A 24,464-nucleotide genomic window follows, 5' to 3' on the forward strand; every position below is an offset into this window, starting at 1 on the left:
AACGGGGTGTCCGTGGGGAACGGGGTGTCCGTAGGGAATGGGGTGTCCGTGGGGAACGGGGTGTCCATGGGGAACGGGGTGTCCATTGAGAATGGGGTGTCCATGGGGAACGGGGTGTCCATCGGGGATGGGGTGTCCGTGGGGAATGGGGTGTCCATGGGGAACGGGGTGTCCATGGGGAACGGGGTGTCTATGGGGAACGGGGTGTCCATCGGGGATGGGGTGTCCACCGGGAATGGGGTGTCCGTGGGGAATGGGGTGTCCATGGGGAATGGGGTGTCCACCGGGAATGGGGTGTCCACCGGGAATGGGGTGTCCGTGGGGAAGGGGGTGTCCATGGGGAACGGGGTGTCCATGGGGAACGGGGTGTCTATGGGGAACGGGGTGTCCATCGGGGATGGGGTGTCCACCGGGAATGGGGTGTCCACGGGGAATGGGGTGTCCATGGGGAACGGGGTGTCCATTGGGAATGGGGTGTCCATGGGGAATGGGGGGTCCACCAGGAATGGGGTGTCCATCGGGGATGGGGTGTCCACCGGGGACGGGTGTCCCATCAGGAATGGGGTGTCCATCGCAGATGGGTGTCCACCAGGGACACGGTGTCCATTGGGGATGGGGTATCCACCAGGGACAGGGTGTCCATCGGGAGCGGGGTGTCCACCGGGGATGGGGTGTCCATCAGGACAGGGTGGCTGTGCCAGCTCCATGTGCTGCAAGGTGGCTGCAGGATGCATTGTTAACACAGCCTGGCAACCCACGGTCCTCAGTGCAGGGGCAAAGGGGATGACATGGCCTCCTGCCCCACTCTGGGCACACGGGGTGATGCTGGCAGGTGAATGGGAAGAGGGGCACAGGAGGAGGAGATCGGGGGTGAGTGGGAGAATGAAGGGTGATGGCTGCCTGGGCAGTGGGGCAGGGCCAGATCCAGCACCCGGGAGGGCAGTGGGATGAACCACCAAAAGCTACCACAGAGTGTTTGAGGACCACGGCCTGGCTGGGCTGAGCAGCTCCAGGGATGTTCCTGCCACTGAGACACTGGGGCAAATCTTCTGAGACTCAAACAGCATGTCTGCTCCCAAGCTGTGGAGCTCAGTTTGAGATAACAATTAGGGGCTTAACGTCACTGGTTGCTAGGTACTTTGCCCTGGTAAGCTGCAAATGTGTGTGCTGTGTGCCACTGCCACATCCATGCAAAGAAAATTCTAAGAAAAAAAAAAGGTAAAAAATAATACCTCTGCTTTCAGGAAGCTGTAAAGTTAAGCTTGCAACTTTTACCAGTCACCTAGCAGATTGTTCTAGTATCAAAAGCTCCCCTAAAGCATTGCCACCATTTTACCCCATGCCCTGTACCTCCCTGAGCACCCTTGTGGAGCTGGCTGAGCCCCCCAAGGGACACAACACATGCAGCTGTGGGATGCTCGGGGCTGGAGCAGCTCACTGGTAGGCCCTGGCACACAGATGCTCCACGAGGGTCAGGCACAAGCTAACTGAATGCATAACTTTATTAAATAAATGCTTTGTCATGAGAAAAGACAAAGATCAAAGAGTAACATAAATTATAAGTTGAATAAATAGTATACAGCAATCTTCACTTTTTAATAAAATGTGAGATTTTTTTTTTTAAGTACAAAATGCTAAACAGAGCATTAAGCTCTTCTTCCATTGTCAGTTTTTCACAAACTGCTTTTATTTTTCCCACCAGTAAGATTATGAGTATTTCTTGTTTACTGGAAAAAAAAAAACAAAACAACAAAACCAAAACGAAACAACAGAGCTACCGTATGTATGTAAAGCTATAAAAAGCTACCGTAAAATGTGTAGTGAGTATTGCTTAAAGATAAAAACCAGGCAGGAAACTCGGAATCTGGTGTGTTTTAACAACTGTGTTACAACAGTGGGTAACGTGCGTGGTGACGTCTGTCCAGTGGCAGTGGCGGCGGCTGGTGGGGCTGGGGAGGGGGCCACAGCAGGCAGGGCTCCTAGCCAGGGCCAGGACAGCGGTCTGGAAGCAAGGTGAACTGACTGTTCTTTAAATAAACAACACTCCATTTGGGGGGAAAAAAATCAACAATGTCAACAAAACAAAATAAAAAAAAGAAAACTAAACCAACAGCAAAGAATTTTCATGGGGAAGGCGGAGAAAAGGGGACGGGGGGAGAGAGCGGAGAAATAGTGCAAAATGCTCTTGTACTAGTGGTTTTCAAAGTCCACTGCAGTACAGACAAGGGGTAGCCCAGCCACTGAGCGCCGCTCCCTGGGCAGATGTGGTGGAAGGGCTGTCCTGAGCCATCCTTGTCCTCTCCTTCCCAGCTCACGTCCTGGATACCAATGTGGGCTTGGCACAAATACCGTAGCCAGAGACCCCTGAGCCTCACGACCCCCTGATGCACAAATTGCCAGCATCTCCTGGTGTCCCTCAACCCTCCCCAGCTTCCAAATCTGCCCCTTCTGGTTCTCTCATCATAAATGCAGAGGGGTGCTGCTGGGTGCTGAGAATGGGAGCACCTCATCACTGCCACCCCAGAGGGTGACCAAGCCCTCCTGAAGCCACCCTCATTCCCAGCCCAACCAGGCTCCAGCCCCAGTCCTAAATATTAGTGCAGCTTGTAAACAGCCTCGTCCTGCTGGGGATCCTTAAGGGAGTGGGCAGCTGGGGGGGGTCACTGGTGCCCCATCCTGGGAGCTGAGGTGATCTGGGGGGTGAGGGTGGTAAACCCCAAATGTCCATCATCCTTCCCCCAGGTTCATGGGGACAGGACAGGCAACATCCCAGCATGGGGTGTGCAGGGGTGAGGGAGGCTGTGTGGGATGGATTTTGGTACTCTGGGCTCCCAGGGCCACACATTGTGACACCACTGTGGGGCCCTGTGAGCTAACCCTCACCCTGCAAAAACAGCCTTGCCAAAAGGCAAGGTCCATCCATGATGCCCTTCCCATCCCACCCCAGGGGCGTCTCCTTTCTCTGCAGCCAAAGGCTTTCAAGTTTTGGGAAATTAAACAACAAAACAAACAAACAAACAAAAATTTTAAAAAAAAGCAAGAAAGAGGAAGAGAGGAGGAAGGAAGTGTCCTGGGAAAGGTGGTACTGGCCTACGACAGTCAGGAGGTTTTGCACAGGGATCAGCAAGCGGACAGTGTCAACAATGGTGTCCAGTGGCCCTTGGGGTTAGCACAAGCTCCTCCTCCTCCTGCTGTCTTCACCCCATTCTTCACTTCACTTGCATCCCAACATTAACCCACCACTCTGGTTAAGCCAACCCTGCTCCATCAGCCCTGCAGAGCATGGAAGGGTCCCTCTGTCAGCCCCCACCATGCTCCCTTCCAACAACATGGAGTTACCCCACTCCAACAGGTTTTTTGGGGGTACATCTACATTGGTAGTACCTTCCTTCTTTTCAGCATGGGAAGATGCTTTGTCCCCAGGACGTAACAGGGTCTCTGTGGAAGTCCATAGGCAAAACTCGCCCCCACTGTCACTTGGAGGGAAATTACCACAGGTGGCCAGTCCTGCCCTCCATCAGGGTAACGTCCTGGTGGGCAGCCCATGGGATGCTCAGGGGAGTATTGTCATCTCACGAGAGGCTATGAGGGCTCCCAACCTGTGATGGCGAGAAGCCTTCACGAGAACCCCTTTGTCCCATCCCCACAGGTGGGGCCCCATAAGTGCTGTGGACCTCCATTTTTCTCTGCCCAGGTCCAGGAAGCTCAGAGATATGGGGTTCAGGAACCTTCCACCTGAGATCAGCTGTGTCCTTTGGCCAGTGCTAGGTTGCCACTTCCAGCCGTGGCAGTAGGATGTGGATTGCAGCGGGTGCACTTCCCCACCACAGCACCCAGACCCCACAGCTCCTTTTCCTTTCTTTCCTTCCGTTTGCTGCAGGATCTCCCCCAGCACCAACATCGTGGAGACCCTTGTCAGGGATAAGCAGGAGGCGAGAGTCCCAAAATCAAATGCAAATGTTAAAAACAACAAATGAGTTAGGAAGGCAGCCGAGGGCTGTCCCAGCATGCCCAAGGCAGTGGGTCTCCATGGTGCAGTGGCTGCTGTCACTCAACGAGGAGCTGGGTCCCAGGTTAAAGGCAAGGGCCCATCACAGGATATTACTGCAGGGTGGTGGCAATCAGCCGTAGCAACATGAGCAGTATCCTCAATGCAAAAGGATGGCATTTTCCTACCCACAGGGAAAGCTATCAACCAGCCTTAACAAAAAACCAAGATGAAACAAAGTGGAGGTTTGGGGTTCTTTTCCCCCTGGAGCAAACCATATTTTTGGCTGTGTGAAAAAAAAAAAAAAAAATCTCCATAGTTGGTCATCTTTGTGGTGGCAATGGGGGTGGTGAAGAGTTTTGGCCCTGATTCCCGTCCCCATGTAGGGATACTTCAGTCTGAACAGTGATGCAGTCCTCAGTGTTGATGAGGCCCTGATTCCACAGGCACCGATGCTCCTCCATAACTCTGCTTCTGTGCTTAATCCAACAGGTTATTATTTGTTTTTGGGAGGGGCAGTGTATCCCCCAATTGCATATTACATTGAAACCTCCAGATTTCAAGGTGAAGTGTTGCAAGGAGGGAAAGCCACATCAATGCACACACAGGTGCATGCAGGTAACGAACACTTTCACACCTGGATGGGCAAAGGTCAGAGGCCTGCTTGTCCAAGAAAATTTCTGACCTTCCAGTCAAGATGAACTGGACAGGAAAGACTGTATTTCCTTTTGTGATGATTTTATTTTCAAGTCCACAGATACTTTCTGGGGGTATTTGTGCTGTTGCAGGATCTGTGTTTCCCTTCCCAGCTTATCTCCAGACACAAAGTGAACAGTCCCACATCTCCTCCCTTGCTGAAATCTGCCTGGATTGGGGCAGTCATTTGAGATGGAAATCAACTTAACTGAGTCCCAGCAACATGGGGAGGACACTCTGGAGGACTGCAAGGGGAGCGCTGGTGGCCACAAGATTTTCTCTCAAGACCCTTCAGAAATCAACTAGCTAACATGAAAGAAATATAAAAATAAAAATGAACCTGCCCAAAACCCGTACTGGAAAATCAGCAACTTGGAGAGCTTCCTACATCGGGGTGACCTCTGCTTGTGGCAGAGGGGTGCAGGCAGCACTGGGGAGAGGTGCAGGACGGCAGAGCGGCCATGGCTGGTTTGTCTCTGGCTCTATCCTTTCCTTGCTGAGTCCTTGTTGTCAAAAGGCTGTTGTAGATTCCGAGTCCTCAGTTTCTTCAGGGTTTATTTTTCTCTCTTCTCTTTTTTTCCTTTTCTCTTCTTACTTTTCTCTTTTCTTCTCTTTTTAAATTTTCTTTTCTCTTTTCTCTTTTTTCTTTTTCTCTCTTTTTACTTTTCCTTTCCTTACTTCTCTCCATTCTTTCTTTCTTTCTTTCCCTTTCTGTTTTTTTCGTTTTTCTTCCTTTCTCTTTTATCTTTTCCTTTCTTTTTTCGTCTTACATGAGATGAAAGGAATCGGAGTCCCGGGGCGTGGGGAGGTGCGGAGGGGAGGGTGGAAGGGAGTCTGGATAGATAGTGATGGGGCGGAGGGAGGGGAGGTGGCTTCACTCCACATTGCTGCTGTCGAACGCGTGGCACTGCAGGTCTCCGCTCAGGAAGTCAGTCCCCGGCAGCTTCATGCCATACTTGTCCACACACCAACACAACCCACGCTTCCGGCCCCGGGAGGGCTTGCACTGGGGAGACACCCAAGGGCAGAGGTCAGAGCTAGCCATCAGACACTGTGTGGCTCCCTCCCTGGGGACCAGGCCTTAGCCCCTTCACATGCAATTCCCACGATAGGATTTGCGTCCTGCTCTCTGTTTTCAGCACATCCCATCCCTGTCCCTGCTGCTACCCCAGCCCAGGGTACTCTGACTTCTCCCCCTCCCTCACCAGCTCCTCCAGGATGCTTGCTTCAGGCCACAAGGCACTTGGAGCCATCAGCAAGGCCACCCACCACCAACTGTGTCTGGAGATGCTTGCAGCAACACCCAGACTAACCCAGCAAAGGAAAACCCTCCATCCTTCCCACCCAGGGCAGCGGCAGAGAAAAGCCTTCCTGGGTGAGGAACATCTTACCTGCTTCCTCTTGTAGAAGCCCTTGCGGTCACAGTTGGGGAGGTGGACGGCGCGGGGGACCATCCGCTGGCTACTCTTCAGCTCCTGCAGGGACGCCTCCATGTGCCTGCGGCACGGGCCCTGCACGCAGGGAGATCCAATGTCAGAAGGGGAGCACCTCACAGAACCTTCCAGCTGCAAAAGCCCTCAGGTCCCCCCCGATTAGGACCCATTTCCCAGGGGTAAAAGCCCTCCGCAGTCACCTTCCCATGGGAGCCTCACGGAGGGAAGGTGAAGGCACCCACCAGCTCAAACTCCTGCCGGAGCTCGGGGATGACCACACGAGGGTGAGCCGTGTTCTCTGCCATGCCCACGAACTTTGCCAGGGTCAGCTTCTTCCGCCGGTCCTTCTTCAGGGCCTCAGCCTTGAGCTCCGAGAGGCGCCCGTGCTTGGGCCGGTAGGCCTTGGGCGGGTAGGTCTCCTCTGTCATCTCCGACGTGGTTGGCTCCTCGTGCTCCCGGGACTCCCGTTCTGCAAAGGATGGGGTACCAGACTGTCATGTGTCTGTGAGATGAGTGGGGCTTGCTTTTGCACAGAGTCCCTCCTGCCCAACCCCAGAGGGGATCTCTGCACCAGGCAGGATGAAAACAAATAACCAAAGGAATCCCTTTCCCAGCTGCTGCCTACAGCCTTGGCTTTATCCCACTGTGTGGGACTTCACAAGGTTTTTGCATGACCTCTGAGCTCAGGACAGGAAGGTGTCTAGAGAGCAAGGAGGAGTCAGAGGTCTAGGATGCATTTCTACATACAAGGGCCATCATTGTTTTTGTGGAAAAAGACCAGTATGAGGGTCATCCTACTTCCAGGAAGGGCCAGGACACATAAATGAGGCAGAGAAGCCCCTGTTTATCCATGCTGAGAGGATTAAGTGATGAGTTCATACTTCACCCTGCCTTGAGAAGGCAAGAGCACAAGCCAGGAATGCTTGAAGATGATACAATTCCAAAGCCAAGGTCAATCACACAGCACAGCCACCATGTGGCTGGGCAGACATTTCACAGTGATACCAAAGATGTGGCTGACAAGTGCTGGGATCTCCAGAGTCCTCAGCCTGCAGCCCCACTCAGGGGATCAAATCAGCTCCCATCTGCTGACACACACCAAGCAGCCAGCAAAGCCAAGTGTGACACAACCAAGTAATGCTGCCTGACTGCCACTGATGGTACTGACAGCAAAAGGGGACCGTGCTTAGGTTCTGTCCATGGCACCCATCTTCCTGTAGACCCCCCCAGCACAACCTCTGCTGGCAGGATGCAGTCAGGAGCCCTGAGCAGTTATATATAGGAGCAAGCTGGTGACAGTCTAAACTTAGATGACTTGTGACATTTAGTACAACCACCAGAGTGAAAAAGGGTTATTTCTCGACTAAATTTGAATATAGTTTAAAGGTCCTGAGGTTCGCAGTCTCCTGACCCCTGGGTCCCCAGACATCTGGTGTTGATGACAAGTCTGTGCTGGGACCAGCAAGTGGCCGTAACTGCAGCAGAAGGAAAGCATCAGAGTAGCTGAAATCTGTCCCTGAACAGCATCTCTTGGCAATTTCTATGCCAGTGAACCCAGATCATCCCCTCCTACAGGAGGGAAAAAGGCTCAGGATTAAAATAAAAGCAGATATACACCCACAACAAGGCAAACAGGATTCTTTCTGCTGATTGACTGCTTCCTGGAGCCCAGATGCAGCACCAGGAGGGAGAAAGGTGAAGAGGATGCTACTGCTGCCCAGGGATGCCTGAGGATGCCCAGTGGGGGGGATGGACGAGATGATTAGTGGCAGATGGCAGTGCCAGACTGTCACACACACCTCTGCTGGGGGGTTTGGAGGTGACCGAGCATCACCAGGTCACTGGGTGCCCAGGCAACCACAGGTACAAGTCTCCTATACCTCCTTGCCAAAGCAACATTGCATTCTCCCAGAAAAAAACCTGAAAGATTCTAATGGTCACTTATTTATTAAAGTGGCCCTTAGTTTTGTCTCTTTCCACAAGAACAGCACTGGATGAGCACCCCCAGCTCTACACCCTCCTAACTGCCAAGAGAACATAAACAATCCCCTGCACCACGCCCAGGACTCATGTGTCTCCCCAGGATGGGATAATTTTGCCATTTTGCCCCATGATGCTCATATACTTGGGGTTTTATTCCTTGCTGCAGGATTCAACTGCCTGCACACATCTACTCTAAGAGGATAACAGGGGATAGAGAAGAAACTGAGTAAACTGGAAATTACTTCCCAGAGTATGAAACAATACAAGGTGAAGTGCATCCTTTGCCTCAAAAGATAGTCTAAAAACTGAAGGTCTGAAAGAAGAACAGAGGCATCTGAAGTGACTATGCCCTTCTTATGGCAGTGAAACACATTGTGTTCTGTCCCAGGAATCCCTTCTGGCACCCAGGTCCAGGGCTGGAGAAAGTGCTGCCAGAGTATCTCCCTGGGCTGCCCCACAGCAATAAAGGGAAGTTTCACATTGGTGCTGGCAACCCCCCAGTAACACAGGAGAGTCACAGCCCATTACCTCCGCAAGTACAAATAAGTGAGGCACAGCTTCTTAGGGCAATCCAAACTAATAAAAACATGTAGCAAACAGAGGATACAGGTCAGTCAGAAAAACAGTACAGGGTGTCCAGTCCCCAGAACTCACCATGCAATGGGTGTCTGCAGCAGCTCTGACTGCTCACACGGTCAGCAGCTTTACCCTCTTGCAAGCACCTTATCCCTCCTCTCCCTGCAAGCTGCAGCAAGCCACAGTGACCTGGAGACTAATGTGGAGCCCTTTCAGCAAGGATAGATGGGAGCAGCCGGAGCCCCGTGCTCTTGCAGATAACTGATGTGCACTAAAAGCTGCCCAGACCCCAGCCCAAGTCTGGTGCTTTATGAAGGGCTGAAAAAGCACTGGGAACTGAACCCCTTCACTCTCTCTGGCATGCACATATTCCCCCTGAAGTGGGAACATATGCTTGGAATGTCATACAACAAGAGTTAGAAGTGATGGGACTCCATCTGTGACTCAGCAGTTTTGGGTCTTTATATTCCAGTGATAACTCCATGGATGCCTTGAATGCTTCATTTTCCTCCATCCTCTTCTGTTTTTTAATAGCCTAATTTCCTTCAACAACAAGGCTGATGCAACCCCTTCTTCTGACAAGCCAATTTTGGCAAACTGAAGGGCAGAGGTCTCTGACAGAAGCTCCTGACAAGCTCTGGGCAGCTGGTAAGGGGCGTTCCCAGTGCCAAGAGGAGAGGGAAAGGCAGAGCTGGGGCATGCAGCACCCATGCAGCCCCTCCCTTCTCTTCCTGGCTGGCCCATCCACCTCAGCCTGCAGCTCCCCACTGCCACTAGACCAGACACATCAGCATCTCCAGAGCTCATTCATTACCTTCTGCCTGCCCCCAGGCTGGCTCATGGCAGGCAGCATTTGGCACCGCTGTGCCTCCATGCCTGAGGAGATGCTGGCAGGAGATGCTGGCAGGAGCAACACCCAGTCCCCCCAAATGAGCCCTACTTGTGTTGAAGACTCAGGAAGGAGTTCAGGCTGGAGTTCCTCCTCCCTCACTGCCAGGTTCTGGCCTGCCACACGGCCCCTTCTCGCCTACTCCCTTCTGCCTGCCAGCCTGGTGGCACCTGCAGAGGCAGAGCTGCCTGCCTGGGGACACGAGGCATGGGCAAAGCACTCTGCATCCCTGTGGGCTTAGGGCATGGGCAGGAAGGTGTCCCCAGGTGAAGGACAGTGGGAAGCAGGAGGTGGGTGGCTTACACAGCTCCATTCTTTCTCCCCACAACTCAGGAGGGGATCACCTCCCGCTAGAGGTCCCAAGCTTACTCACACAGAGAAATGACACAAAAGAATTACATTGCTAGCCAAGCTGAAGATGCCTGGCTAGCTTGGAGCTGTAGCCACCTCAAAGGGATGTTGACCCTACAGCCAAGGCAGGAGACTGAACTCAACTCAGAGCCACTCCATGGCTTCATGTTTACTCTGACCCACTGTTGCCCATGGAAAGAGGGGCAAGAATCTGGAAAGGCTCTTGCCCCAGGCCAGCCCAAAAGGACTGTGCTGTTGATGTGCCCTGGGATGCAGAAAATACCCACAGCAGAGCATGGGCTGTTCTATGCCCTGGGCTGAGGCATAGTGTCTTCTCCCCACTCCAGGCTAGCCAGAGGAAACTCCCTAACAGGAACCATTTCCAACCGTTCCCTGCAGAAGGGAAGGGGAGTAGCAAAATACCAAGCACCGTTTCTAGGAAGCCACAAATTGCTCCTGTCTGGCTGCCTGCTGTCCTTAAGAGATACCACCCAGAGCAGACTACACATCATTCTGCCCTGCATCAAAACCCAGCCTGGTGCTCCTGGGCTTCAGATGCTTTGGACTTATGTGAGGTCCCAATAAGGTGGTGGGTGCACTCACATGGGGGAGTGGAGTGGAAACACTGCATCCCTGCCCGCTGACACTACAGAGTGCAACACAAAACTTTTTCCAAATGGCTGGGAGGCTCAAATTTTTGTGACACATTTTCATTGGTTTCTGGCAGAAAGGATCTATTGACTGCTGCTCCTAATGAACCATGCTTGTTACAGCCACAGCCCACTGCTAGAGGACTTGCTGTCCTGTTCAACACCACCCCCAAAAGCCACATGCACCGAAGAAGTACATGCACAACCACAGAGCAATCCTGCTAAACAGCCCTCTTGATTATTATAATGATCATTATTATTTACAGCATAGGCACTAACATAATACACCACTTAAGCAGGAAGGTGTTGGAGAAAGACTTAATGGGGATCTCAGTTAAATCTCTAGCACAGGAACAACACAAATGTCGATCATGGAGAGAGTAAACTTGAGAATTTGTCCAGTCCTTCCTCTGCCCCAAACTCAGCCATCTCTGTTCATAGGTGCTCATTGCATATGGGGCTTATACAGAATTCCATTCTTAGGTACCTGGCTGAAAAAAATCCTGAGTATTTTCCCCAGCTGCCCTTCCCATTTTTTGCCACTCTGGAGGAGGGGACATGCTTGACCAACACCAAAACTTCCTGTTACTGGCAGGCAAATTTGTCCCTGACGTGGACTTGCACCTGTGACCATGATGGGAAAATAAAAATTCCTTTTTCCTGGTCAGCACACAGAGACAGCCACTGTGTTTGCATTCTCAAGATGCAGGCAGGGAAGGGATGCAAAGAGAGGAGAGTCATCTCATCTTGCACCCTTTGGCAGCTGGAGAGTACAACTGAGCAAAAGCATTCCTGAGCTCCCCAGAGGCCACCAGACTCAGCCCAGGCAGAAGCCCAGGAGCTTTCACCCGCCTAATGAAGAACAGCTCGCTTACATTCCTGTCCCAGGCACGGCCCCCAGCGCGGTGGTGACCGGCCCCCAGCCCTGCTGGGGTGGTCAGTGGCCCAGGCGCTGTGCCTGGCCTGGGGTCACTGCTGAGACCCCCGCCCTGCTGAGGTCAGGCAGTGAGCTCAGGCAGCCGCCCAGCCCGAGGCCATCTGGCACCCACTGGAGGCGGAGCAGCCAGGGCTGAGGATGGAGGCTCCAGCCAGTTCCTCCACTGGCCAGGGTGTTGTCTGCTGGAGAGCCAGCTGCAATGTGTCTTGGACTTTGAACGAACTTTTGTGCTTTGGTGGGGTCTTGGCATCAAGCCGGTGCAGTCCGTCTGGCAGGGACTGGTGAGGGAGCATGCTGGTAATGCTTGCAGGTGATGAGAGTCTCAGAGGAGACACCACACACCAAGAAGGACAGAATAACATCAGCCCTGCTGGGACTGCCACCCCACCTCCCACAAGTCTCAGCAATGTGCAACAGACACTTAAATCTATGTCACATAACACCCGAATGCTAACACCGAGGTGTTCTGGATGGCCAAACTCCATGTGTAAGTCATTGCAGAGATGCTGCTCCCTCCAAATTGTGACCAGCCTCATCATTTGGCTTGGGTTATGATTTTAGGGTGGAACAAAAGTCCAGTCACCTCTCCTGTGACTCCAGTGATCACACTTAGACCTCCAAAGGTCTGAAGTTAAGAAAGGTAACTCCCACCACCTCTTCAGTCTTGGTCTCCTTGAAGCCTGTGATCTAGTTCCCATGGGCTAAGCTGTTTTACAGACACAGAAGCAGCAGTAAGAAAACACAGACCCTCTTTCCTTCCCTGGGAATTAGGAACTTCAACAGCTGCCAATGCAGCAAAACACTTTTGTGATTTGCAGAGTGTGGAAGGAAGTCTTTAGCATTCAAAGCACTGTGAAGTGCTCCCAAAAACACCCACTCTGCCCCACCACACCCAGACACCTACCAAAGACAGCTGATCAGAATCCAATCAGTCCATGGCTCAAAAGCCACACAAGCTTTTGGAAGAGGGGCTCCAGGATATTCCAGTATCTTATACCCCTGTGACAACATGGTGGAAGTTGATGAGACCTCACTCCCTTGTTCCACTGAGACACCTTTTAAGGGAAGGATATGAAACAGTAAGGCCAAGCTCAGAGAAGAAATGGAAAAGCATTCAGAGAGTTGGCTTGGAAGGCCAGGACTTATTTCCATTTCATTAAGCCAAAAGCCAGGAGGATGCTTGGGAATAGCTCAAGAATACCTGAAGAGCCTCAGAGAAAAGGTACTGATGGCAGAGGGATGTGCTATTCCGTGGCCTTTTTTTTTTTAAGTAGTAATTGTTTGGGCTTTGCTGAACTAGCCTGGAAGACCAGCTCTTTCTCATGTGATTAATGTCTCCTCAGCAGAAACCTGTGGATGCAGATTCTGCTGTATCAGCCAGGGCTCACCTGCAGAGCGTGAATATCAGGTGCTTGGGCTGCCCCCAGGTTCACACAGGATTCATGGGAAAGGGAGATCATCATCCTGATGACCTCTGTGTCCTCAAATAGAGCTGGATGGGGGAGAAATGCAGCTCATCATGTGGGAAAGGAGCTCTCAAGGGAACCAGCTCATGTTTTGGTCTGCTCTGGAAGTGCAGGACCTATCTGTAGGAATGGATCTCTGGGTCAGCATGACTTTGCAGTGCCAAAAAATGCCATGGATGTGGGAGAGCTACAGCTATGGGAACTGGAAGCTTAAGGAAGGATCTGTGTTGCTATCTGCCACGTGGTACTTTCCTGAGCTGCCCTTCCTTACTGCAGTCACAAAATAAAACTCTCTGAGAGTAACTCTGTAGAGCAAGGAGAAAAGCAGGTTTGGATATGGGGAGCTTCATGATGGAAGCTCCTTCCCTACTCACTGCTAGTTGTTAGTTCAGCAGTCTCCAAGCACCCATGCTGTGCTTGAAGAGCCAAGCTGGGGCACCAGCTGGTGGGCTGGACTGATGCTGCCTTGAGATGTAACAATAAAGACAGTGGCTGAACAGGTGTTGTCTTTGTCTCTTTCCAAGGACTTCCCAAATCTGTTTACAATCAGTTCTCCATGCAGGTGTGGGAGTTTGCAATGCACATACAGGACACACCAAGACCAGGTGACGGTCTGAGCCAGCAGACACCATAGCCAGAGACTCTGGGTTCTCATGACAATGATTTTTGTCCAAGAGAGAACCCAAAATGTCTAACCAATAAAAGAACTGGGAAACTTTCCAGAGTTTCACCCTCCAGTAAGATGATGAGCACATGTCCATCCATTTCAATTAAATCATGCTGATGTGCACCATCTTGCAAAACTGCAGACACTCTGTTGCTAGATAGCTGCTTATATCAGCCTGACATTTCCTGAACAAAGTTATCTTCTAGAGAACTGAACTGGCAAGTGGAGGGGAAGGAAGTATTGCAGGACTAGATTTATATCAAGAAGCTCTTGTTGCTGATGCACTGATGATAGGAAGATAAGACATATTTCCTTCACCTCATCTGGAGACTGCAGATGTTCACCATTCCATATGTTGAAACTGCAGAAGAAGCTGAGATCTGAATTATGACCCACAGAAATCTAAATAAATCATCTTTCAATATCAGAGTGACCAAGACATATTCTTCCTTCCTGGAAAGGATGAAGTAATTCAGCCTTTCTTAGTCCCGCATCTTTTTCAATAAATCCACCTGAGCAGCAGATTTCATTGGTTGCAATAAAGGAGGCAAAACCCATACCAAGCTGCCAAGAAACTAAAAGCAGAAAAGGTTAAAAAAGAAGAACTCAGAAGAGACTGCACTGACAATCTCTGCCTAATGAAGGGTGAGGAAACTCTGGTTTAGCTCCTGCAAGGCGTCACTGAATTGTTCACCAGCAGTTTCTCCATGGGGCTTATTTGTGACAAAAAGATGAGAACACACATGCCTTAAGGTTTTCTGAATGAAAACAAAAGGTTGTTTGATCATCTGACCACCCGAGATGACTTGGAAAAAGTCTTCCTGTGCACACAGAAATGAAGGAGGTGTGATGTGTCCATCAACTGTCATTACTGCATGAAAAAGAAGCAGGCAGGGGGACTTTTTGGATGCAGGTCACTCAACATCAGCAGTGGAAGTGTAACTAGGGAGAAGGAATAAGTAATTTGCCCTCCTGGACTCCGTGGGGCTTATCTTTAAAACTCAGGTGACAAGTGGTATCAATATACATGAGACATCAAGAAATGTGGACTTTAAAGCAGGTGCTGCCAGCTTGCTCACCACAAAGAGACAGGAAAAGGCCCATCAAGGTGGAGCGTAGAGATGCACCTGTGTGAGAGCCTGGACAAGAACTGTTACAACACCAAAAGTATTTCAGGTTTGCAGCTGTGATTGCAAATTCCAGCCTAACACAGATTAACTGCTAGGCCTTCAGCCTCACTTTCAGTTTTGCCTTAAACCAGATGGAAAAGCTGTGTGAGCTCATCCATTGCTCATCTCTGTCTCAGCACCAGATGACACATCATCACATGCACTGCCCATCCTGACTGTTACCACCTCTGAGGGATGAAATTTCCAACCTCTGCCCTCGGGACTCCTTTCTTAATGGCTCCTTCTCTCAGAAAGCCTTTGCCTGCAGTAGGCCTGGATATTATTTAATCTCTCAATCTAGCTAAGTAGGACCACAAAAAAATACCAGAAGCTTGACATTCACACTCAGACAATACTGATAAGGAGAAATTTGCCCAAGCTTTATCCTAATGGATGACTCTTGCCTCTCAGCCATTTTCCACCCTGTACCACTGCCTACATTAGCAATTTCTTTTGGTCCAACACAATGCAAAGATGCTTTTGAATGTTAAAAAATCCCCTCCCCATGGGTCTCTTGATGGACAAAAGGGTATAGACCTCCATTTTGGGGTCTGAAATTCCATGCAAGACAACTGATCACTCCTTGCCACAGATCGAAAGCCTTTCTGGAATGATAAAATCTTTGTTGCACTTTGTTGTTTCTCCTGCAACCTCAGGCCACTGCTACTTTTACAGAATCAAATAACTGGCCACTGAAATGGTTATGAAATGATGCAGTAAAATTTCACCCACATCTACTCTTTCATCAGGAAAGAAGGACACACAAGTAAGAGCAATGACTATGTGTCATTTTGTATTTAGAAAAAATATCTTAAGATATGTAATAATATCTTAAGACATATGTAGCTGTGGCAGCAGCATAATTGACTGTTGGACAGGTATAGGACAGGTACAAGGCAATTCTTCCCTAGTAAAACTTTTCTTCTTTTCCAGCATGTCCTTTAAATTAGGAAGTGAAAGCCAGGTTCCATAGTTTTCACTGGCTTTTTTAATTACAGATTTTCATCATTAGTCTAACACATACCATCTGATTTCTTAAGCATGAATAATAAATGGCTCTGTTGATTTAATTGTCCTCTGATGAATCCCATCTGTATTTGGAAGAATAAAATATTTCTACTGTTTTTCTACAAAGAAGAATTATGATTATTAGCCAACTTTGCCCCCGAAGTTACCTTTAAGAAACATTCCTTCTTCTGTTTAGCTAGGCAATCATTTCCCTAAGTATCTGTCAGGATTACTTTCTTGCCCTTAAATAGCAACCAGACAAGTCATCTCCATCAACATAAGAATTATCTCCATCATCAAGCCAGCTGTGTCCATCCAACAAGCAAACAAACCAAACTGCAACAACAGCCCTCCAGGCTCAAAGCTGCAAAGAGCTCTCCAACTCTACCAGAGCTTTGGCCCCACAGTCCTTCGAGGACTGAGGCAGGGGGTTCCCACTGAGGGGAGAGGTGCCCAAAAGCCTTTGATTCTTTGGCCCTAGAGGAAAGGTGCTCAGCATCCTTCAGGATCAAGATCTGCCTGGCTAACAGGGAACAGTGTGCCAGTTTGCTGTGGGAGATACTGACTCCCCCATTCCCACATTCTCCATGGAAGAGACAGTTCCACCAGGGTGGAGTTACAATGAAAAATGATGGGAGTATCAGAGGGGTCTGGAGAACAAGGGCAATAGTGAGAGCAAGGCATTGTGCACGTGCACACAAGAAATGCCTACTGACTTTACAGGGATAAATTTAACATGCCTTCCTCAAAGTTTAATCTGTTGACCAGAGTCTCTCTCTCACACTTGTCCTGGAAACATCATAGACAGAAAACTTACCAAAACATGCTGAGAAATGGATTCCTTGAGAGCAAATTTGCTCACAGCAAATCACCAAGAGTCCCAGATTTCTGCAAACACATTATGCTGAGATTAACTTCAAGCATTGGATTGACATGAACACTAAGGGGTCTTCTCAGATCACTAACATCAAAGAACCACCTCAAAAACAACATCTTGCTGAGAGTTGCCTTGCTACACAGCTGAAGGATCACAGCATCTTGTGGGGGTTGAGTGGTAAGGGGATGGGGGATGTCACCAGACATGACAAGACCCTTCCAGGATGACCTGAGGCATGAATCATGAACTGTGTCCAACTTAAATGGGCAGCCCCAGCATCCAGGAGTGCTGGCACAACTGTTGCCCCACTCTGTGTCCTTGCCCTACTGGAGACCCAGTGTTGGAGGCTCATGCTCACTGGATGCAGTGGGCCAGGTCTTAGGGGATTCCAGCATGGGAGGGGGGCGGTCAGGTATCCCTCTCCTTCTCACCAGCAGAGCCTCCTCATACTTTTGGCTATTCCTGTGCTAATGATAAACAGATAATAACTACTTTTTCCCTGTAAAAAGCCTCCTTTTAAACAACTAGGTGGTTATCAGGCTGACTGCCAGTGAGTTCACACAGGCTAAAGATGATCTTTGGATCATCTCTGACCTCTGCGTGCATCATTCTTTGGATCCTGTAGCTTCCTCTGCTCAGTGCTGGAGGCTGTTTCTCCAGCCCTCCGCTGCTACATTTCAGCACATGTGCCATCTTTTCCCAATTCAGTTCCTCTTTCACACCTTCCTGAAGGCCAGCTGTTGCTGCCTGGGCATGGAGCAGTTTGCAGGATCCCAGAGACCTCAGTGCCCCTGGCACCATCTCCTTCCACCTATGACACCAGGGACCACTGCCCTGGCAGGTGGATTTGCTGTACTTTGCAAGTCACAACTTCACACCTTCACTGTGAAGAATTTGCTTGTTTGACATGGGAAAATTTGCCCTCAAGAAATCTCTCAGTGTATTATCTTAATCTAGCCAGAAAACACAAGCCACTTCCAAACAGAGGGGGTGAGTTTGGATCCACACAGCTGGCTGAGAGGAGGATAGATCTTGCATCTATCTCCTTCCTCACCTGCCATTGTTTGATATGCTCACCTGGTGCATCTCATTTCTGAGCCCTCAGTGGGAGGACAGGGTGGGCTGATCTGTATGCCAGCATCTGATCTTCATGGCAAAATACGATGTGCCAGTCATAACCAGAACCCCTGCATCTAAGAGAGGTTTGTGTGTGCTGCCTGGAAACCATTCTGCCTCCAGAGACAAGAATGCTCCGTGTGTGTGCTTGGACACATTAAATGTTTATGCAGGCGTGTGTGGGCGTGTGAACACGGGTACGTGTGTGCATATGCTCACACGCATATCTTCCCTGTGCATATTAATCCTGCTGCTCTGCAGCCCACATCGAGGGACAGGTGTGTTCCAGCCAAATTCTCCACTTATGCCTGGCCTTGAATTTGCATTATTAAGTACTTGGGTTGTTAAAAATAAAAAAAAAAAGGGGGGGGGGGGGGGCAGGGCAGGATTTGCTGCACCATTGGCGTTTTTATCCGCCCTGTGTGTGAGTTACACAGGGAAACAGCTACAACTGCTCTTAGCGGCTCACCCAGCTGAGAGGAGGCCGGCAGAGCCCGGAGGGGCTGAGGCTCCCGCCACCGGCCCGGGCTGCTCCCAGGATTTTCAGCTCGCACGGAGTTTTGGGAAGCGCTGCTGCAGAGCTGCCGGCGCCGCTCCCGGCCCGCCCGGGGCGCGCAGAGCCGCCCGCCGTCGTTAGGAGGAGGCAGAGACCGCGCTGCGGGCGGCAGAGACCGCGCCGCCGCTCCTCCTCTTCCTCCCCTCTGCCCTGACACGTGTGACGAACTAAGCCACACAGGACACTGGGGGATGCCTTGAAGCTGGCACGGAAGGTACCCGGTCTTTCCTACCCGCTTTTGTCAAGCCTGAGGGGACACCCCGCAGTCAAGCAAACGCTTCCAGTCGCACATGACTGTGCTCAAGTCACTGACGTGCCAAAGCCGCGACGATCATCTGGGCTCAGGCTGCTGCTGAAGTATGACACAAGGAGGCACAATGGCCTCCTCCAGCATCCCTCAAGTTTGCGGAGGCTCCCGTGTGAGACCAGCCCCTGCTCTCCGCTGTGGTGGTGCAAGCTCTGGAGGGGCTCCCTGCACTGACCTGGAGTGGGTCCAGGGCTGTGTGGAAGCTCGGGGCCAGCTCTATCACTCATGCACGCACGCACGCACAGAGCCACGTCTTTTCTCCGGTGAACTCTGCTGGCACTCGGCAGGAATTTCATTTGGATCAACTACTTAATATTCTCTCTCCTTCCTTAGAAACCAGGCTGCCGAAAAATCCTTCCAGCCAAAGCCCCTCCTTTCCTGTTTGAACCACCCCATCCCTTCCTCCCCCGTACACACACACACCGCAGAAACCCAGCTCTCTTGCTGGCACCTGATGGATTTCACTTTTTTTTTTTTTTTTAAATATTGTTATTGAAACTCCAGATCAAAAGAAAAATGGAGATTTTCCTGTTTTGTGTCTGAGGTTTTGCAGGCCTGTTGATACTAGCTTTCACCTTGACAGCTCGGAGCTGTTTGCACGATGGACCTGCGGCTCGCACAGCCGGGTCCCTCGCAGTGACCTGTGCACAAGGCAGCGCATCCCGAGCGGAGCGCGCTGCTCCCATGACCGCTGCCCTCACCCTCACCCGACGCTGCCCACCTGCCTCGCCACATCCCCCCTGCTCAGCCCGGGCAGAGCAGGCAGCTAGGGGAAGGGGGAATGGGGTGGGGGAAAATATATTGGGGAGCAACAAAGGACAGCACCAAACACAAGCTGCAGGAAATGTGGGCTCGGCAGCACTCCTCCTCCACCTTTCAGCTGACGCTGCAAAGATGATTTTCTTAGGGCTAATTCTTCAACCCCCCCCTTTCCCCTCCTGGTTATCATTGGCTCACGGTTTCATAAGGAAACTTGCCAAGTCTTGCTCGCTTTCTAGAAAGAGAGCAGGAATGAGAGAGAAGGAAATATTTGACAACCTTTGTTTTTCCATGAGCATTTTTAGGGCAGCAGGCTCCAATCTGTGCCCTCCGCTCCCTGGTGCTCAGCCTGACCTTGCTGTCTCAGCAGGAGGAAGTCTGGCAGGAGCACAGGGGAGAAAAATGGAAAGACATGGTATATTTCAAAGGAAACCTAAACAAAACAGAGAAAACCCAGAATCCTGCAGCCTGTGCCATAAATGAAGCTCATTCATGGTTTTTTTGGTTTTTTTTTTTTTTTTCTTTTTTTTTTTTTTTCTTTTTTTACCAGGAACAGTGAATTGCAGACGTGATGTTTGGCTTTCAGTAAAGGACAGTGTCTGACTGTTGTGGGAGGAAGGACTACAGGGACCATCCTGTCAGTACCTACATATCCCTCTACTTAAAACAAGTCCTACTAAGGCTCTTTAATCCCACACTTGCTTTCATTTCAGACTTCTGAACAAACCAGAAGGACATTCAGCTCATTACCTCCAGCATTCCTCAGTACCACTGCCCAGCATATGAGGAAACTGAGGCATGGTACCTGCAAGCATCTTGTCCCCAGGAAAGACATCTGCTCTACAGGAGAGCTAAGCCTGGCCTCCTAGGCTCTGGCTCGTGCAGTGCTGCTCAATGATTGCATTTCTACCTTGTCCATAAGGAGGAAAGCATCTGCAATTTTAAACTTGGCCAGCACAAGGGCAGAAATAGATAGAAATGCAATTTCATCTAGTCCTCACCACTGTCACATAGTTTATTTTGCAGAGTGCTGATTTTTTCTCAGTGGTTCGCAGCTCAGGGCCAATTTTGGTCATTGATAGATGGGAGGGCCAGGCCAGCTTCCCCAGTGCACGGTCCCTGTGCTGCTGGCCAAACTGGCAGAGGCCAGAAAGTTCAAGTCAAACTTAATTTCTTTTCTTGCCCTGTTGCTTAGAAACATGCCTATGAAAATATACTTTGTTCTCACACACTACCAATCGAATGCCAAGTGACTTTTTTTCCCCCCTCTCCCATCCTCAGGAATTCCTGATTTATTTTTTATTTCTATTTGCAATTGCATAAATCTCAAGAGGAGCCTGCTGGTCTGCTGTGGCTTCTTGCAGCAGCCTTCCCAATCCAGGCTCATCTGCTGTCTGCGAACAAAACCTGTTGAAAAGAGGCCCCTGCGGCACTTGGGGAGTCCAAACTGGAAGTGCAGGTAGTGCCAGGGGGTTGGTTTGCACGACAAACCTGCCACTGTGTCCTGTCCCTCTCCTTGTTCATTCAATGGGTGCTCCCCATCCCAAGAAAATGAAAACCAGCAGAATTGCAAGGGACCTGGCTAAAGTTCTCACACAAAGCACCTGCTAAAGGACCAGTTTCCTCGAGAAGTGTGAGGCAGGTGAAACGGAAGGATATTCATGCTGGGAGCCAAGCACCAAAGCTTTTTCAGGGTGTCTGTACGGGGCACCCTCAGCAGGGAGGGGCCCTGCTCTCCTGAGGGGTTTCAGCTGCATGGCTTTCCCTTCCCGAGCACACTGCCTGCCCCTGGCCACGCACACACACGTGCAGAGTAAATAAACACCAGGATGACGCACTCCGGGATACTTGGCCTGTCTCTGCTGACAGTGGGTGCTGCCCAGCTTCCTGGCCTCCACAGCAGGAACGTGGCTCCTGGCCTCACCCTCTGCTCCCTGTGCAGGTCGGCTCCCAACCCTCATCCCTTACAGCTGCCCTTCAAAAAACCAAGCTCAGCTTTGCTGTTTCTGGCTGATTAAAGGGAGTTTGGACATCTGATGTCATTCGAGGGAGAGGGGAAGTTATTACACGCAGAATTTGGTTTTGCTCTGAAGGATGGTGCGTAGCAACGCAACCACTGCCTGCAAGCAGCAAAGGGGAAAAATAATAAAAGCATCACAATTTATTAGGTGCTAGAAAGGAGAAATGGATTCCCGTTGCATGGGTATAAGCAGACACTTGCTAACAAGTAGAAACGACTGTTTCATGGACCAAAGAAAGTGAGGGTTTCTGGTTGGATTTTTTTTTTTTTTTTTTGCCAAGTGGTCCCCTGGACATACAGACACCCTCCCTACCTCCCCTTCACACCATGGCAGAAATACCTCCAGTATTTGGAGGAATATAGGGAATCTGTCCTCACATGAAGACAGGATCAAAAAATGGGAGTGAAATGTGTGTCAAAATGAAGGAGCTTTCTTTCATGTTTTTGTCACATGCGAGTACAAACATTTCAGAAGCTTGGCCTTGCACTGGTGATGCCATGCTCACCTTCATGCTTGCTTTTAACCTGTTCTTGCCCATTATTAGCAACGCCACCATTAGTTTTTGCAAAAGCATATCCTGTCTCTAATGCACCTGCTCTCTTCATCTCCCTGAACTAAAGCCCAACAAAGATGTCCAGCAGCTGGCAGACAGAAAGAGCGGGCTGTAGTGATTCCAAGGAGGAAGTGTGAGGCAGAGCAACAAACCTGGGGGGGCTGGGGACTTTGGGAACAAGCTGCTGGTTGGAAGGAGATACCCTGCTCTCCTCTGTACTTCAACCTGCAGAGATCAGTTCGGGCCCCAGAGCAACGTAGAGGATATGGTGATAGAAAGTGGTCAGGGAGAAGGCTGAAGACAGAGATGCAGGAAATATGTAAAGGATGCAATTGGGAAAGGACTGGGATGCAGTTGTGACTAAAAGGGTGCATCTGGGTAGTGTGGAAAGAAAACCCTTTCACTGGAGATGGACAATCTAGAGGTGATGATGGAAGGCAGGGTGGGGGGAGGCTGTGAGATGATGCAACAGGAGGTTTGACCAGAGCACAGATGCAAAGAAGGATGGGAAAGTGGTGGGGGGCATGGAAGAACAGTTAGGATGATGGAAAAGTACCGACAAAGATGGAAAAGCAGCTGTGGGTGTGGGTGTAAGAACATCTAGAAAGATGTGAAAGTAGCTGGAAAGGTGGAAAAGCAATAGGAGGGTGAAAGAGCAGCCAGAGAAGTGGTGGTGGTGGAGAAGCAGATAGAAAAGATGGAAAAGCAAGTGGCGGCTTGGAAAATTTGCTCATGGAGGGTGTGGGGAGGAGAGAGAATGGCGAAACAGCTAGAAAGATGGAAGGTGTGTGTGTGAGAGAAAGAGAAAAGTCAGGCAGAAAGGCAGAAAAGTAGCCACCAAGATGGAAAAGCAGCTGGTGGTGGTGCAGGGGAATGGAGGAGCTGGGAAGGCGAAAAAGCACACGGCGGGGGAAGGGGGGAGGGGGGATGGAAAACCGGGCGGAAAGATGGAAAAGTAGCCGGGAAGGCGGCAAAATAAGTGGGGGCACGGAACACCACCTGGGAAGATGGAAAAGCAGCCGGCGGGATGGGAAAGCAGTGGCGGGGGCAGGGAAGAGCAGCCAGTGGGAGGGAGCAGGAAAGCAAGCGGAAAGATGGAAAGGGAGCCGGAAAGACGGAAAAGCAAGCGGAGGGTCATGGAAGAGCACCCGGAACGAGGGAAAACGCAGCCGGGAGCTGGCGGTGGGGTGGAAAAAGCAGGCGGAAAGATGAAAAAGGAGCCGGCAAGGCGGATAAGCATCCGGGAGAGCTGCGGATGGAGGATCGGGGTCACTCACCGGCCTTGGCTTGCTCGCGGTAGCTCTTCTCGCTGAGGCAGACGGCGGTGCCGTGCAGCAGGGCGTGCAGCGGCTTCTCCTCGCCCTGGCGCGGGAGGCAGCGCAGCCCGCGGGCGCAGCGCTCGGTGTAGACGCCGCAGGGCTGCCCGGCGGGCAGGGCGCAGGTGAGGCAGCAGCCGCAGCCCGGCTCCTTCACCAGCTCGCAGCCCAGCGGCGGCGGCGGGCAGAGCGACAGCGCCTTGGCATCGCAGGGCTCGCACTGCACGAAGGAGCCCAGGCACCGCGACAGCCCCGGGCAGGCGCCCAGCAGCACCAGGAGCCGCAGCAGCATCGCGGCGGGGATGCTGCGGGACGGGGCGCGGGGGGCTGCCGGGAGCGGGCGGCGCTGCCTTTCCGCTTGCCCCTTCGGGGGCAAAAAAAAAAAAAAAAAGAAAAAAAAAATTAAATAAAAAAAATTAAAGAATTTTAGAAAATAAAATTCAAAAAGGAAAGCGCAGCCCCTGCTTGCAGGCGCCCCACTCTGGGGTTATTCTCGGGGTGCGAGACCCTCCTGCTTTTCTTTTGGCGTTGGGAGAGGGGGGACGTCTAGATTTCCTTTTCTTGTCTTTTTCTCCCCCCACCCCGTCTCTCCTTTCAGCTTTTTCTCGCCTCGAAAAGGGGAATTCGCACCGCGATCCGCGGGAGCGCAAAAAAGAGGGAGGGAAGGAGGGGGGAAAGGGAGCGAAGCCTGCAGGGGTTGCACAGCCTACAGGTTGCAGGGGGAGGCGTGGGGGAGCAGGGGTGTTTGGGGAGGTGGGACGGCGATTTCACACACTCGCTCACTCACGCGCACACACACACTCTTCCCAAAGGGCTGGGAGGAGGCAGGTTGGGAAGGGAGCAAAGTTCCTTGAAAACCAGTGTCCTGCTAATAATGCATCAAAGCAATCAAGAGGAGAAGGAAAAAAAAAAAAAAAAAAAAAAAAGAAAACGCAGGAGAAGGAAGAGGGGATGCAAAGCTCCCCTCCCCTCCCTCTTCTTCTGCAGGAGGAAAAGTCTCTCCCGACGCAGCGAGCTGCTGGGAAGCTTGGTATGAAGCAAAGTTGTGTTTCGATCGGCTCTGTTCAACTCTCCCGCTTTCCTCTTCCAAGATTTGCAAAGAAAAAAAGAAAGACCAAAAGAGTAAAAAAAAAAAAAAAAAGTTTT

General features: G+C 50.9%; 1 protein-coding gene and 1 long non-coding RNA gene across 2 annotated transcripts; one reads left to right on the forward strand and one right to left on the reverse strand.

Annotated features, from left to right (window-relative positions):
* Window positions 1-1,484: 1,484 nt before the first annotated feature.
* Window positions 1,485-23,644, reverse strand: IGFBP5 (insulin like growth factor binding protein 5). The gene is made up of 4 exons (XM_021526188.3): window positions 23,280-23,644; window positions 6,360-6,586; window positions 6,076-6,195; window positions 1,485-5,690 (listed from the first exon to the last, which is right to left on the reverse strand). The coding sequence occupies exons 1-4, from the start codon at window positions 23,608-23,610 to the stop codon at window positions 5,559-5,561; spliced, it is 810 nt and encodes a 269-aa protein (XP_021381863.1). The 5' UTR covers window positions 23,611-23,644; the 3' UTR covers window positions 1,485-5,558.
* Window positions 23,375-24,464, forward strand: LOC144246695 (uncharacterized). The gene is made up of 2 exons (XR_013340362.1): window positions 23,375-23,443; window positions 24,306-24,464. It is a non-coding gene; the product is annotated as an uncharacterized LOC144246695 (long non-coding RNA).

This window comes from Lonchura striata, chromosome 8 (genome assembly GCF_046129695.1).
Source record: "Lonchura striata isolate bLonStr1 chromosome 8, bLonStr1.mat, whole genome shotgun sequence".
NCBI classification, from domain to species: domain Eukaryota; kingdom Metazoa; phylum Chordata; class Aves; order Passeriformes; family Estrildidae; genus Lonchura; species Lonchura striata.